Raw genomic sequence first — 17,180 nt, 5'->3', positions numbered from 1 at the left:
TATGCAATCCCATGGCCCATCAAGTCCTGTTTCATATTCCTACAGAAATACTCAAACAGGTCTATAGGGGTCTGGCATAAGGATAATCATTTAGCGGCACTCTTTGTGAAGGCAAATGGTAGGAAGCAATATATGTGTTCCTCACTAGGGGATGCATGCATGCTGTGCAATTTTTCATACCAGTTAAAAGCAACAACAAAAGGTATGCACAAGAAGAATAATCTTATGTTACTAAGCAGAAAACTAACAAAATGAGATACAACTTAATACCATTTAAGTAAATTTAAAAACATATAGGCAAAACAATAATACGTAGTTTACAGAACACATATAAATGTATATACTGTGTATTAAACATTAAAATTGTTGCATATGTGCATATATCTGTATATGTCAATATGTATAACTGTACTCTCATCTATATATTAAAAAGGCCTACAAGTAGCAATGAGCCAATGGCAATCAGCATACCAAATGCAAAATATTGATTGGTTTCTAAAGGGCATGAGGTTCTTTGGGTAAATGGCTGATTCCAGGGCTGGGGAAATGCTCAAAAAGTGATGGGAACATGTCAAGTCAAAAGGACACAGGGGCTAGCTTTTAGGGAGTCCCACTGGCCAAATATGGGACCATTTAAAGATCAAAATAAATAATGACAGAAAGGATTGTAATTCATTGAAATAATGTAAGAATTTATAAGTTCATAGTAATAGTGAACAAATAGGGGTAGGAATAGCTCTCCTTATAATAGAATGATACTTATTAAACACAGAAAAACTACTTTTTTTAAAAAGAAATCACCATTTTGTAATGATCACAGTTACAACTGATTCACATAAAAATCAATGAATGCTAAAACTAGGGCATGAAAGTTTTATGTGGAACAGGATACTGAACATTGAAGATAGTTTTAACATAGACTAAAGTATGTCCCCCCAACGTGGATATTAATTATAAACTGAATAATATTTACTTGTCAGCGAATAAATCTGGCAATACCTCTCAACCACAATAGAGATATGAACCATAAAACAGTGTAATATTCAATAGAGGAGTTACTTAATCTGAAAGTGGTATTCAAATCCCTCATCTATCCTTTAAAAGGCCATGAAATTATTTCCTGTCATCTCATATAAAAGATGTTGTAATATTCTAAGAGCTTGCATTTAGGTTGTCTCTGAAAAGAGTCTGATGAATAACTTGACAATAAGAAAGTGAATGCTGAGATTTTAGAGTGAACAGACATTTTAATCTCACAGTCTACTTTGTGTTAACTCACCCCTCTCACATTTCAAAAATATCTAAAAGTAGCTGTTAGACATTCTATTAAGTCCTCCTGGTGAAAATGGAAATGTTTGGATATTCGATCTTTGCATCATCTTCCTATATCCCACTTTTAAACATTTTTGGCATTGAAACTTATTCTTCAAATGAACTTTCAGATATCACACATGCTTAGTAAACTTCAAATCTGCAAGTGGTGAATAGATAATCTGCACAGGAAACACTTTTTTTTTTTGAGACAGAGTTTTGCTCTGTCATCGAGGCTGCAGTTCAGCGGTGCTGTCTCAGCTCACTGCAACCTCTGCTTCCCGGATTCAAGTGATCCTTCTGCCTCAGCCTCCTGAGTAGCTGGGACTACAGGCATGCACCACCATGCCCAGCTAATTTTTGTATTTTTAGTAGAGACGCGGTTCTACCATATTGGCCAGGCTGGTCTTGAACTCCTGACCTCGTGGTCCACCTGCCTCAGCCTCCCAAAGTGCTGGGATTACAGGCTTGAGCCACCATGCCCAGCCAGAAAACACTTTTGACAAACACACCAGCATTTCCTTTTGTAGAATCCTTGGGCCATATTAAGGGTATTGTTAAGCTGCCATCTCATAAAGTGTACAGAATAAAACACTAATTTGGGGAGACGTTAAAAGGGAATAGTAACAACAGCAGCAGCGCTTGTTTTATTTAAATGTGGAAAATTAATTCGAAATATAAAAAAATATTTTGGTGACTATATTGGTAATCTTACGATAAGAAATAACTTTCTGAGTATAACAAACAGCATCGGTTATAAAAGTACCAATTATATTTGAACACATGAAGCTTATTATAAAGCTCTATGTAAGGTTGCTGCATTTTACTTCAAACATCAAATGCAAAAATCTATTAGAGATTTGCCACATGGAGCGGTGATATGACCAATTTATTTGAACAACAAAATTCCTTGAATCTAAAAGATATGATAAATATGACTTAGCTTACTTAAGACCCAACTTTTTAGAAAGAATTTTAGAATCAGTGTCCAGAAAACTATTTTCCCATGAATAATTCTGAGACTGAATTTCACAAACCTGAATTCCTCCCATCTCCAATATATATTATGACATCACCTTTCATTGTTGACTCCAGCACAGATTTCTGATGTCAATTCATTGGAGTCAGTTCAAAGGATTGAAAGGTAAATAGTAAGAAACAACATAAATGCATACACGACTTTTTTTTTTTTTGGTTCAAATTGGCTATGATTGCGCTACAAATTACAATGTGTTGTCCTTAAAAATTCTCATGTAAATCTGTTATTTGGCACCTGGTACTTGATTTTTCTCTAGAAACAAGTCTCTATGTGTTGGTAATAAAAATTGTTTAGGACTCTCAAAAAAGTTTAATGAATCAAGATTTAAATATAATTCTTTATTACTGAACCTGATCATCATGTGTGGCAGCAAATTTAACTTAAATTTCCTTCAAATTCATGTCCCATTTGTAGTCACACATTATTCTTGCCCATTTTGATTTCCTAATTATCAAGTCCCTCCACCACCTTCATGCTCTTCATGAGTCACAGATATCTTTGCTTCTCCTCAAATAGGATCAAGTGACTAAACCTGAGGCAGGGGCTCCATCCAATGTGATGATGGCTTTGAGTTTGGGGCACCAGCTCTGAAGGGTGAGGGACAGATACAGGGTCTCTTAGCTCCTTTCTTTATGCTGAGGGCTCCTCTGCTGCCTGTCCAATGCTACCACCTTCTTTCTCCAAGTAGGATTCTCTACTCTCTTGCATCACTCTTGAGAGAGTCTCATACACAGGCATTCTGATAGTTTCCTAAGGTTTTGTTTGCTAATTACTTAGAGTCACAAACAATCTTTGAGTACCAAGCATCCCTCTTCTGACCTGATCTTATTTTTTCCACTCTGGTTCAAAAACAATGTTACCAAAGATGCTTAAAGTCTCTGATAGAAAGCTGTTATTGCCATTGGTGCTCCCAGTGTTTTTCACCACTTAGATCAGTCAACTCACCCATTGTGGTCATAGTTGTCAGAGCATACAGTAGAATCTGGTAGTGAATCCATAACTCTACCAAAGAGTAAAAAGCACATACAAAAAATAAAGTCAGATATTTTGGAAGGCAATGAGGATGTTAATGTCAACAGTATTTCAGGACACAAAAAATAAAATCGGAGGAATTTTGACAAGAACTAAAGAAACAATTTCAGGATACAGCACTAGTACTTCTGAGACTGTGTGTGTGTGTGTGAGAGAGAGAGAGAGGACACAGAAAAAAGAAAGAAAATGTAAGAATAATGAATGTTTCTATATCAATGGCTAGTTCCCGGTCATCCTTGGTAGGAAATAAACAAGTAGATAAGTCAAGCATAGCCTTAATTATGTTTAAAACATTTTGTGAACTTAAAGTGGACTATGTGTTTACAATGATTTTGTTTTCTTTTTGTCTGGATTCATTTTCTTAAAGTTATATGGCTATGTTTTACAATATCAAGACTTCCTAGCACCGAAACCCCTGGCTTGGCTAATTTAATCTCTCTGCTACTTCATTTCCTCATCTGTAAGTTAAGACACATGCAAAATACACTCCACATCTGTCAACTTCATAAAACCATGCTGGATATTCAGCATTTTGCCAATATTGGTTTTTAGACAACCTGCTCTCTACACCATATATTATGCCATAAAAATCAGTATGTGGCAATATAAACTGATACACATTTTTAGTTTCAAATACACAAACATTCTCATCAAGGTAATACACTCCCAAGACTCAAGAATTAATGCTCTTTGCCACAATTTTCTAACTTTTCAAACATTTAAATAAGTTTAAGAAACTGATCACATACATTTTTTTGCTGCTGATAACAACTGGGATTCTCTAAGAGTGTGCTGAGGTTTCTTAACCTATTTGACCACAGAACCTCTTTCTCACAGTGGAAATGTGTGAGAAACACATTTTGGAAACAATATATTAAATGGTATCTTTATGTCTTTAAGAAAAGTTCCCCTACACAAACTAATTTTGGACTCTGATCAATAGCTCCAGCCTTTAAGCACAGATAGACACTAATATTGTGCTAGTCTTTCAGCCTGTGAGGAAAGGAGTGCCAGAGTTCAAATTATCGCATCTCATTAGCCTGGTCTGAGGGCCATGAGGTGAACCTTTCAAGTTCTAAGTGGGTGTTCTCATGTCCTTGAATGGCTCCTGGAAATTCATCCAGGTCTCAGGAAAAACAATACCTTTTACAAAAAGAAAGGCATCTATAGGCATCCGCTACTTTTCAGCAGGATGAATAATTGGATTGTCTATGCAGAATACACTAATAAATCATAACAGGGGAAAATGTTCAAAACACCAAAAAGGTAAGAATTTGAGTTTCTGACATAAGCAGCCTTATTAAATGATTACTGGATTTTTCAGACATCCTCTACTGAGCAAGAGAACTGGAAGACACTCAAATTACTCCAGATTCAGGTGACAAGCCAGGATTGCTAAGCAAGTTCCTTGGGAAACTAATCTCCAAAAAGGGCACGAGACATCCATAGATGTTACCTGAATTCCTTTCAGGGAGAGTACTGCATGAAGTCTGAAATAATACTTTGATAAGCTGCTTTGGGGCACAGAATGACTTCCCTCATGGGACATGAATAAGTAACTAGCTAAATTGCCCTCTAAGGAAGGTGAGAATTGCAAACTGTCCTAAACTGAAGTGGTCATGCAGAATTCTTAAATGCTTTTTGGTAGATAGGAGCAACCACAGAAGTTTGAGTTAGCTGAAGGTTAGCTACATCTTTATAATCATGCTACCAGGTTATAATGAAAAGTAGGTCTCCGACCAAATCTGCCACACATACAGATATTCATTTAACAAAACATTCAGTAGCAAGCAGACACAGTACACAAGCTTCTGTAAGCTTTCCGCACTTTAGGTGCTCCAAGCATGAAAGCTTCATTCTCAACAGATTTCTAATGTTTCAGAGGCCAAAATCTTCCTAAACCTTCCTGGAGATAGGACCATATGAGGATCAAGCCTTGGGTGTCGTCTCTAAATATACACTACAGGCCACCCTCATACACCTTTATCCTGTTTATGCAAGGATGGGCTGTCTCCAAAACACGTTAGTTGATTAACAGATCTTAAAATGTCATATAATTGTAACATCCATCATGCTGCTTTGTAAGCCATCAATTTCACTAATAAAAACCCATTTGTGACCTTTACTGTAATTATTAACAGTGTTTCAGGTGTTAATTGAGATGGGACCACTGAAGCCCTTTTGGTGGCCATCTCTGTGGAGTGGCTTCCTGAGCTGAACACTAGCTCACCATCCTTGAACAGAGCATCCAACATTACGGCAACCAGCTGCCCCTGTAGGAAAGATTAAAGTGACCAGTATATGCATATTATCACACTGCCTAAAATGTCATAGAATGAGGCTTGGTTTGTTTTTTAAATTTTTTCTATTTCTATTATTTTTCTATCGAATTATTTTCCTATTTTTATTTGCTGGGTCACAGACAACAGCAAATTCCATACCTTTGGAGTTATACCAGCTCATCTGCCGTAGGAGTAGAAATATCAAAGCTCTCAGTCTACCACCTTGTGCTCCAGAGATGTGGCCCAAGCACATCTTTGGACGTGAACCGGGGCAACCCAAGGCAGAGCTGGATTTCTGGGAGCTTCTCCCTGTAAGCCCTGGACATGCTTACCTATAGACCAGACTGCTTCCAGAGCCACTGCCGGTCAGAAGAGCCTGGGGTGTGTTCAGCTGCTAGAATAACACAAGTCTGAGGTCTTGTGTCGTCGGTCCAACATTCTCTAAGAGGGAGAAATTTAATCAAGATCCTGTTAGCAGTTTTCTCTCTTGTTGCCTTTCAAGATTATGGCTTTTCCTTTTTTCATTTTTTAGTTCCCAAAACCAAGCTTGTTAAATCAAATCTTGACCCAATTCCTGGCAAGTAACAAGGTTATTGCTATTTGGCCTTACACCCACGGGTTGTCCCCCAGTACCGTGAGGGTAAGGGGACTCTGTAAGGTCCCTGGGAGGGGAAAGGAATGTCAATTAGTGGTCCCCCCCCGCTGGGTATAAGCAAACTTTCCTGTCTATGGGCCGCAGAGACCACCATCTAGTCCCCCCGCCAAAACTTTACATGATTTTAATTCTCCTGATGAAGATGAGAGGACAACAGCCAACAGAGAGGGCAGAGGATGGGATGGGACTCCCTTGCTTAGAGACCTCACCTCTAGGTCTTTACCTCCTATTGAGAATAAGTCAGTTCTGTAATAAGAACTCTGTGTCCACAGCAACCCCAAACAGAATCCTAGCGCTCTTGTGATTCTTGTAGAGTGGGGAATAGAACGAGCTTGGCCCAAGACTGCAGACACTTAAAAACATACTGTTCTTTGAGAATGGCAATCATTAAAAAGTCAGGAAACAACAGGTGCTGGAGAGGATGTGGAGAAATAGGAACACTTTTACACTGTTGGTGGGACTGTAAACTAGTTCAACCACGGTGGAAGTCAGTGTGGCGATTCCTCAGAGATCTAGAACTAGAAATACCATTTGACCCAGCCATCCCATTACTGGGTATATACCCAAAGGACTATAAATCATGCTGCTATACAGACACATGCACACGTATGTTTACTGCGGCACTATTCACAATAGCAAAGACTTGGAACCAACCCAAATGTCCAACAATGATAGACTGGATTAAGAAAATGTGGCACATATAAACCATGAAATACTATGCAGCCATAAAAAATGATGAGTTCATGTCCTTTGTAGGGACATGGATGAAATTGGAAATCATTCTCAGTAAACTATCGCAAGAACAAAAAACCAAACACTGCATATTCTCACTCATAGGTGGGAACTGAACAATGAGAACACATGGACCCAGGAAGGGGAACATCACACTCTGGGGACTGTTGTGGGGTGGGGGGAGGGGGGAGGGATAGCATTGGGAGATATACCTAATGCTAGATGAGGAGTTAGTGGGTGCAGCGCACCAGCATGTCACATGTGTACATATGTAACTAACCTGCACATTGTGCACATGTACCCTAAAACTTAAAGTATAATAAAAAAAAATACTGTTCTGCCATACATACAGATACTCATTAAAGATGAGGGAGAAGGGCATGGGGTGGGGGAGAATGTACCGAAACCAAAGACCACAGGATAATAACCTCAGAGCAGAGACTATCTCTCCAGTTATTTTTTCTTTTGTATGTAATGGAGAGGATTCTTATTATTTACTCTGATAAAGAAGTTTACATCAAGTGTTCAGCTTCCTTTGTGGGTTACAGAGAATAACCAGAGGGCTCAGTTATGCTCTCTGAATAACTATGTTTGCTTAGTGTTTTCTAGACAATATTAAATTTCACTAAAATAGACAAGGTTGATAGGACTTGGGGGGATAACTCATTGACTCAAGCTATCATTTTATAGGATTGTGAGAAAACAAATAGATGTACATTTAAAATACACTCATATTCTCGCTAGAAGAGAGGATTTTGAATATTCTTACATCAAAGACATGGTAAATGTTTAAGGCAATGGATATGCTAATTACCATGATTTGATCATTATGCAATGTAAAATGTACTGAAACATCACATTGTACCTCATAAATATGTACAATTTATTATGTGTGAATTAAAATTTTGAGTATAAGAAAAAATAAACTTCAATTATAAGAAAACAACCCAACTTTTAAAAAATGGGCAAAATATGTGAACAGATACTTCACTAATAGAGATTTGCAACTGGCAAATAAGCAAATGAAAAACTGGTCATCATCACTAGCTATTAGAGAAATGCAGATTAAAACTACAATAAGAAGCAATGCTGCCAGTCCAGACGCATTGTTTTGACCATTTCCAACTTGCCCCGGCCCTTCCCGGGGTATCGCTGGGGATCCTACGCCGACGGCCCCCCTCCGCCCGCGCCCCAAGGGCCAACTGGGCAAATTGGGAGACCCGCCCCGCGGGGCGACCCAACTTTTCGGAACAGACCCCCACCGCCCACCACCGCAGACCCCCGGACCCCCGCTCCCAGCGGAGATTCAGGGAACCCCGCACCCCAAGCCCTTCTAAATCGTGCAGTGTGAGTGTGACGGCCAAGAGCGGATGCAGCCCGGGATCGCCCTCACCTTCCCGTGGGCGGAAGTGCAGGAGCCGGCTGGGGAGGCCGCGCCCTAGAGGAGCGGCTAGAAAGCTGACACGGGGAACTGAGGTCAGCCTGGGGAGGGGACAAGACAACGAGAGCCGGGCGCCTCGGGGGCGGCGCGGGAGCCTCCGCAGGACCGGGCGGGCGCCCCGGCTGGCGCAGGCGGGGGGCGCGCCCCCTTTACCTGCGGCTCCGGCTCCTCGGCCATTTCCTCATGTGGCGGCGGCCAGGACTGAGCTGACACCACACAGGCGGGCCGGGTTTGAATGAGGAGGAGCGGGCGCGGAGAGGAGGTGGCGGGGAGGGCGGAGGGAGGGAGGTAGGCGTCGCGGAGTTTTTCTCGGCCTTTTGTGCGGACACCTCTCGGATTCCGCGCCCGCACCCGGCCCCCAAAAAGACACGGGGAGCAGCGGGCGAGGGGTGCAGCCATCCGCTGAGGCGCCTAGTGCCTTCGCGCCTCCAAGACCCCCGCCCTAACAAAAAAGGAGCGTCCCTCACCCCTAACCCCGCCCGGAGGATTTAGGGCCTGGGCTCACCTCGGGCGCGGAGCTAAGTGTAGGCGCCAGGGGTCCCTAGAGCCGCCGGGGCGCAGCGAGTCCGGCGCTGGGTGACCGTTGGGTCAGAAAGTGTTGAGGTAGCAGCTGTTGCGCCCTCCCTTGGCCCCGCCGCTCGGAGGCGCCCCGCCCCCTGCCTTGAACGGCCGCGCCGGCCCCGCCCCCTCCCTTGAACGGCCGCCCGGCCCCGCCCCGGCCCCGCCCCAGCGCCCACGTGACTAGCATAGGCGCGCCCCCGCTCCGCCCGCCGCCGCAGACTCCGCCTCCGGGACGCGAGCGAGCGGCGAGCGCGCGCACTACCAGTTCTTGCTCGGCGACTCCTGCGCACGCGCGCGCCGTGCCACCCTCCCCGCACCCCGTGTCCCGCACCCCTCCTCCCGCCATCCGGCTTAACCTGGCGGGCGCGCGCCGCGGCAGTAGCCGTGACAGGTACCCGGCGGGGGGGTGGGGTTGGCCCGCGAGGGTGTGCACAGGCACAGACCCGGGTCCTGTCCCCGCCGCCCCCTCCTCTGCAAGGTGTGCCTGGGCGAGGGGAGGGGCCCGCGGCCCGAACCCCTGGGTCACCCCCGAATTACAAACAAAAACCTTAAAGCCATTGCTCGCGGGTTAGAAGGCAGCTGTGCGTGCTCAGGAAAAGAAGCCACGCACAAGAGACCGCACGCGGCGTGGATACAGTGACACGAAACACCCAAAATCTCTTTTGAAAGGGAAACCAGGCACAGTGGCTCATGCTTATAATCCCAGCACTTTCGGGGGCCAAGGCGCTCACCTAAACCCGAGAGTTCAAGACCAGCCTGGGCAATACGGCGAAACCCTGTCTCTAAGAAAAATATAAAAATTAGCTAGGCATAGGGCTGGGCACGGTGGCTCACGCCTGTAATCCCAGCACTTTGGAGGCCGAGGCGGGCGGATCACGAGGTCAGGAGTTCCAGACCATCCTGGCTAACACAGTGAAACCTTGTCTCTACTAAAAATACAAAAAAAAATTAGCCGGGCGTGGTGGCAGATGCCTGTAGTCCTAGCTACTTGGGAGGTTGAGGCAGGAGAATGGCATGAATCAGGGAGCGGAGGCTGCAGTGAGCCGAGATTACGCCACTGCACTCCAGCCTGGGGGACAGAGTGAGACTCCGTCTCAAAAAAAAAAAAAAAAAAAATTAGCTGGGCATGGTGGCTGGCACCCATGGTCCCAGCTACTCAGGAGGCTGAGGTGGAAGGATCTCTTGATCCCGAGGAGGTCAAGGCTGCAGTGAGCCAAGATGGCATCACCGCACTCCAGCCTGGGCCACAGACCCTGTCTCAAAAAAAAAAGAGAAAGTGGGGAAGAAAATGTAATACAAATTAATATACCAACAGCAATTAGTGAGTACTTCTTCCATGGAGCTGGGAGAGAGAATAAATGTTTGTAAAATTAAAATGTTCTATGCTAGAAATCAACTTTCCTTCTATGCTTTCTTTACTTCACCCCTTATAGCTACTTAGTAAATCTCACAAATCCTATCCTTCTAATCTCTCTGAAATGTATGTACCCGTTCCTTTCTATTCTCACCACCCATGTTTCTTTGTTTCCTTCTGGCCTGTGTAATAATCTCATAATCGCACCTCCTGTACCTGCCTTCTTTCTAGTCCAGAATACGTTTTCCTAAATTCCACCAATAACCATCCTGCTACCGCTTTGTGTGAAATTCTCCAAAAAAAATTTTACTTTTCCAAAATAAGTCAGGCTCCCTCTCTTAGGATACAAAACCACACCATGGCCCCAGCCAATCTTTCAGCCTGATTCACTCAGTATATATTTATTGACCTCTCCTTTCTCCCAAGCACTTGGCTAGATAGTAATTAAAGAGTGCGGCACAAAACAAATTGGATTCCTCCCCTCATGGAGCTTGTATTTTAACAGGAAGCACAGACATTAAATAAATTAAAACACAAAAAAATAGACAAGCATATAATTACAGTATGTATCCTAGAGAAATATCACTCATGCAGAAAGCATACACAAGGATGCAGCACTGTTTCCAATAGCGAAAAGCTAGAAACAACCTACATGTTCTCCAAAAGAAAATTGCCACATAAACTATACCATATCCAAATTATCCAAATTTTAGAGTATAGACAACAGGTTGGGCGCGGTGGATCACGAGGTCAGGAGTTCAAGACCAGCCTGGCCAACATGGTGAAACCCCGTCTCCTCTAAAAATACAAAAAAATCAGCTGGGCGCTGTGGCAGGCGCCTGTAATCCCAGCTACTGAGGGGACTGAGGCAGGAGAATCGCTTGAACCCTAGAGGCAGAGGTTGCAGTGAGCCAAGACCGTGCCACTGCACTCTAGCCTGGGTGACAGAGCAAGACTCCATCTCAGAAAAAAAAAAAAAATAGAATATAGACAACAGGCCAGATGCAGTGGCTCATACCTGTAATCTCAGTACTTTGGGAGGCAGAGGTGGTCTGATCACCTGAGGTCAGGCGTTTGAGACCAGCCTGGCCAACATGGCGAAACCCCGTCTCTACTAAAAATACAAAAATTAGCCGCGCGTAGTGGCGTGCGCCTGTAATCCCAGCTACTTGGGAGGCTGAGGCAGGAGAATCACTTGAACCCAGCAGGCAGAGGTTTCAGTGAGCCGAGATCGTGCCACTGGGCAACAGAGCAAGACTTCCTCTCAAAAAAAAATACACACTGTGAATAAAATGTTTACTAGTTCCATATCCTGCTTTTGGATAAACATTTGATACACCATTCTATACTTACTCCTCTCTTTGCTCTATTCTGAATGCCTGCCCCCCTCCCCGCCACCCAATCCCCCAACGTATATGCCATATATATAAACATCAACCTGTAACCACCCTAATCGGCCCCAAGGTCACTCAAAATGCCACCTCCTTCAGTTACTCTCTCCTTTGTTCAATGCCTCCTTTATAACACTGTCTGCATTATGCCCAGCCCTGGGTATGTTATTTCTCTTACCAATTGAATAGTGGGGAGGCTCTTCCAAGGGAAGACCAGTTTCCTCCATGCTGTGGAACGGTCAACACACAGTAGGTGCTCCAATATTTAGCTGTTCCAATATGTAGCTGTTCTGTGCTCCTTGGGTTTTTGTTTGTTTGTTTGTTTGTTTGAGACAATGTCTCACTCTGTCGCCCAGGCTGGAGTGCAGTGGCGTGATCTCAGCTCACTGCAACCTCTGGGGTTCAAGTGATTCTCCTGCCTGAGCCTCCTGAGTAGCTGAGATTACAGGCGTGCACCAGCACACCTGGCTGATATTTGAATTTTTAGTAGAGATGGGGTTTCACCATTTTGGTCTCCAACTCCTGACCTCAAGTGATCTGCCCACCTCCCAAAGTGCTGAGATTGATTACAGGTGTGAGCCACTGCTCCTGGCCTCCCTAGATTCTTTTTTTTTTTTTTTTTTTGAGACAGTTTTTCACTCTTGTTGCCCAGGCTGGAGTGCAATGGCGCAATCTTGGCTCACTGCGACATCTGCCTCCCCAGTTCAAGCAATTCTCCTGCCTCAGCCTCCCTAGTAGCTAGGATTACAGGCACCTGCCACCACACCCAGCTGAATTTTTGTATTTTTAGTAGAGACGGGGTTTCACTATGTTGGCCAGGCTGGGCTCGAACTCAGGTGATGCACCCGCCTCAGCCTCCCAAAGTGCTAGGATTACTGGCATGACACACCTCACCCGGCTCCTGGATTCTTTAATACACTCGTTTTTTTTCCTCTTTCATGTGACATGTACCTAATAAGCACCCACTATGTACACCAGGCATTGTTCTATGTGCTGGAGATGCCGCAGGGAACCAAATAGATCAAAATGCCTATCCTCATGGAGTTAACATTTGATATTATAGTGTGTTAGATATTATAATAAGTACTATGGAGAGAAATACAAGGGGCAAAGGGGCTACAGAGTGGAGGGGTGGTGAGGGAAATGTTAAACAGATTGGCCCTGAAAGGCTTCATCATAGACACATCTAAATAAAGATCTGAAGGGGGTGACAGTGGCAGCCACAAGGAGTTCTAGGGGAAGAGCATTCCAGGTTCAGGGACAGGCAAGCGAAGTCCTTGAAGCAAAGTGCACCCAGTGTTTCAAAGAACAGCAAGGAGGCCAGCATGGCATTGTGGCTGGCATGGAGACAAGCCAGGAAATTAGGATAGGGATGGTGCATCTTGATTGCACGGATCTTTCTGGCCATGGTAAAGATTTTGAATTTCATTCTGAATGGTCCTGAGAGCTCTGAATAATCCGAGCAAAATGGCCGGGCTCGGTTAGTAAGTGGGTTCACACAATCAAGAGCACTCCTAAAATAGTAACACAGGGGCTCTCTCCTTTGCTGAAATCACTCAGATATTTAAATGTATCTCTATTTCAGGTTACTTCTACAACCATAACAGTAATAATAATAATAGTAAGAAGAGGGCTGAGCGCAGTGGCTGGCTCATGCTTGTAATCCAAGCACCTTGGGAGGCCAAGGCCGGCAGATTGCTTGAGTCCAAGAGTTCGAGACCAGCCTGGACAACATGGCGAAACCCTGTCTCTACAAAATACAAAAATTATTACAAAATTAGCCAGGAATGGTGGCAGGCACCTGTAATCCCAGCTACTCAAGAGTCTGAGGCAGGAGATCACTTGAACCCAGGAGGCGGAGGTTACAGTGAGCCAAGATCATGCCATTGCACTCCAGCCTGGGCAAAAAGAGTGAAACTGTCTTAAATGAAATGAAATGAAATGAAATGAAATGAAATGAAATGAAATAAAATAAAATAAAAATTTGGCGGGCTTGGTGGCATGCGCCTTTAATCCCAGCTACTCAGGAGGCTGAGATGGGAAGATAATTTGAGCCCAAGGGGTTGAGGCTGCAGTGAGCAGTGTTAGTGCCACTGCACTCCAGCCTGGCCGACAGTCTCAAAAAATAAAATAAATAAAATAAGAAGAACAGGGAGGAGAAGAGGAGGGATAAGAAGAGGAAAAACAGGCCAGGCTCGGTGGGAAGCCAGCACTTTGGGAGGCAGAGGCAGGAGGATCACATTAGGTCAGGAATTCCAGACTAGCCTGGCCAACATGGTGAAACCCTGTCTCTACTAAAAGTACAAAAATTAGCCGGGCATGGTGGTACGTGTCTGTAATCCCAGCTACTTGGGAGACTGAGGCAGGAGAATCGCTTGAACCCCGGAGGCAGAAGTTGCAGTAAGCAGAGATGGAGCCACTGCACTCCAGCCTGGGCAACAGAGACTCTGCCTCAAAATAATAATAATAATAAAAGGGGAAAAACAAAATGATTTACTGCACCCCCACTATGTACCACTCTCAGCTCCAAAGCTGATTTATATTATGGTGTTACTTAGTTCTCCTGATAACCTTCATGCTTAAATCCATTTGCAGATGAGGAAACTGGGGCCTGATGTTAACTTTCTGACTTAATTCTCTTACTTGAAGATCTACAACTAGAAGAAAGTGGGATTCTAGCCCAGATCCAATGCCAAAAGCCATGCTGACTCATACCATTCTTTTCTGTCTTAAGTGGTTGACCTTGGCCTTAGGAAAACAGAATAATAACAATCACTGATTGGGCATTGACTCTGGGGCAAGCACGCCATCCTCCATTTTGAGATCCCCCAGCAGAGTTGGAATCCAAGTCTCCCAGAATACAAAGTGGCACCTAGGAGCAGTGACCCCCACAGCAGGTCAGGGCTGAGCTCTTGAAAATGGCTCTCTGGGTTCAAATCAAAACTCGATTCCCCAGCTGTGCCACCTTGGGGCTTCCTTTGAACTCTCTTTGACTCCATTTTCCCCATTTTACAGATGGGGATAACAGAACTCCCTAACGGCTGGGCGCAGTGGCTCCCGTTTGTAATCCCAGCACTTTGGGAGGCTGAGGCAGGAGGATCGCTTGAGCACAGGAGTTCTAGGCCAGCCTGGGCAACAAAGTGAGACCCTGTCTTTGCAAAAAGCCTAAAAATTAGCTAGGCATGGTGGTTGTGTGCCTGTGGTCTCCAGCTACATCAGAGGCTGAGGACAGGAGAATTGCCTGAGCTCAGGAGTGCAAGGCTGCAGTGACCCAAGATTGTGCCACTGCACGCCAACCTGGGTGACATAGTGAGACCCTAAGATAGACAGATAGATAGATAGATAGATAGATAGATAGATAGATAGATACATACATACATACATAGATAAAAATTGAGGTGCACTGTCGCTTGAGAATTTCAAATTATGTGATAAGTATCTAAAGCAGTCAAAGAAAGGCTTTGGAGATGACCAGAAAGTACCTTATGTAACTAAGTTATTAAGTCCCTAAACCATTTATATTTAAATATAGAAAATATATTTAATAACTTGATACAGGAAAAAAGAGCTTGTCAAAAAATCTCAAAAGAATAAAGTCTATTGGATTTAAACCATTTCCTTATAAAACCTGATTGCTGTATTACAGATATGAACTCTATATGCACTCAAATCCTTTCATCAATAAAAGGCAATAAGACTCTTATTGAGTAACAATAAGAGGCAATAAGGTTCTTATTGACTGTAACATTATTTAGGATAGTTCTTTCCAATAGAAATATCAGGATCAAGGGGTTACATAAAAAAAAAAAAAAATTTTTAAGTCAGTACTATACCATCATCTCTGCAAGGTAACTGCTCAGAAACAGAGCCTGAGGAATCTTTTCTGATCACAGATCTTTTGGTTTTCCCTTGCCCAGTTCGACTTCTTTGCCACACCATAAATCCACCAATACTTATCCAAAAAAAGAAATTGGGTAAACTGATAAATAATTTCTCCCTACGTTTCCACAGTACACAGGCTAAAAATGCTTTATCTTGAATAGTAAGTCATTTTCCAAAATTAAATCTGTGCTAGTCTAAATAAATAACCTGAGTTTTAGGTAAAATAGAAGTTAAAAACAACAACAACAACAAAAAAAAGGCAAAGCCACTGTTATCACTTATCAAACAGAATACAAAAAGACCTGTGTGCACTTCCTCTTCTAAACAGTGTCAGTGTAAATATCAAACACTAAATTACGCTGGCTTATCTATTTGACAAATATTAGTGTCTCATACATCACATAACAGTCATGCACTGCATAATGATGTTGGTAAACAAAGGGCTGCATGTTAAGGCAGTGGTCCCATAAGATTATAATGGAGCTGAAAAATTCCCACCACATACAGACATCACCATAGTTATAACACCGTAGCACAATTACTTTATTTTTTAAAATGAATTTAGCGTACCATACAGCCTAAGTGTGTAGTAAGCTATACCATCTAGGTTTGTGGAAGTGCACTCTATGATGTTCACACAAGGATGAAAATGCCTAATGATGTATTTCTCTGAACTTAAGTGATGGATGACTGTGTCTGTATATTAACCAGCTAACTGGTACATTAGCTGGAGGACAGAAGACACAAACTACCTAGATGACACAAATATTCTTTGACTGATATGATTTCATGGGGAACGGTGTCTGGTACTCCAACGTATGAGGGCATTTATACATGGGACACATAGAGCCCTGTGGTTAAGAGCATGGAATCTGGAGTCAGACTATGTAATTCTGCTTACTCACTAAATACTTCTCAATGCCTCAATTCTTTCACTGGTTAAAAATGGGGGTAAGGCAAAGCAGCTTCTCATACATATGTTAAAAGGACAAATAACATAAGTGAAGTGCTTAGAATAGAGGTCTTGTACACAGTCAACACTATAAGCTTTTGTGAAATGATATCGCTGTCTAGCAATATACTCTGTGACCTAATGGGTCCCTCAATTAGAGGGTTGACTTCCATGTGAGGCAGAGGAAAAGAAAACAGTAAATACAAGTTCCTGGAAGAAATCTGCAATGTCTAAAAAAGTACACTTATAAGCCTCATGATTAGGAAGAAATGAAATCATTTTCATAAAACGATTTAGAAGCAACTCATCTTAGGTCCTTATTATAGATATGACCTATTTAAAAGACAGGTTATCTTTTAAGGTCTCATGGAATACGAATGAAGTAAGAAAGTTCTTCCTTACATATCAAAAGGGATTTAGATCACTCTTACCAATAAAATATAAGCAATAAGAAGCATAAAGATTGTACGAATCCAATTTAAAACCTCATTGGTAAACAGACATTAATAAACTGGCTAAGGAAAGCCTACTCAACACGTGTGAAAAGC

General features: G+C 43.1%; 1 protein-coding gene across 1 annotated transcript in view; it reads right to left on the bottom strand.

The window, feature by feature from the left end:
• The window catches only part of LOC129528467 (histone-lysine N-methyltransferase 2C-like), a 60,288-nt gene that overhangs the window by 8,040 nt on the left and 35,068 nt on the right, over positions 1-17,180 (bottom strand). The window contains 3 exon segments of the mRNA XM_055368863.2: positions 3,296-3,352; positions 5,997-6,105; positions 15,632-15,750. Of these exon segments, the coding sequence (XP_055224838.1) occupies positions 6,059-6,105; positions 15,632-15,750 (166 nt within the window). The 3' untranslated portion in view covers positions 3,296-3,352; positions 5,997-6,058.

Source organism: Gorilla gorilla, chromosome 17 (assembly GCF_029281585.2).
Source record: "Gorilla gorilla gorilla isolate KB3781 chromosome 17, NHGRI_mGorGor1-v2.1_pri, whole genome shotgun sequence".
Taxonomy (NCBI): domain Eukaryota; kingdom Metazoa; phylum Chordata; class Mammalia; order Primates; family Hominidae; genus Gorilla; species Gorilla gorilla.
This window is presented reverse-complemented; position numbering and strand designations above follow the sequence as displayed.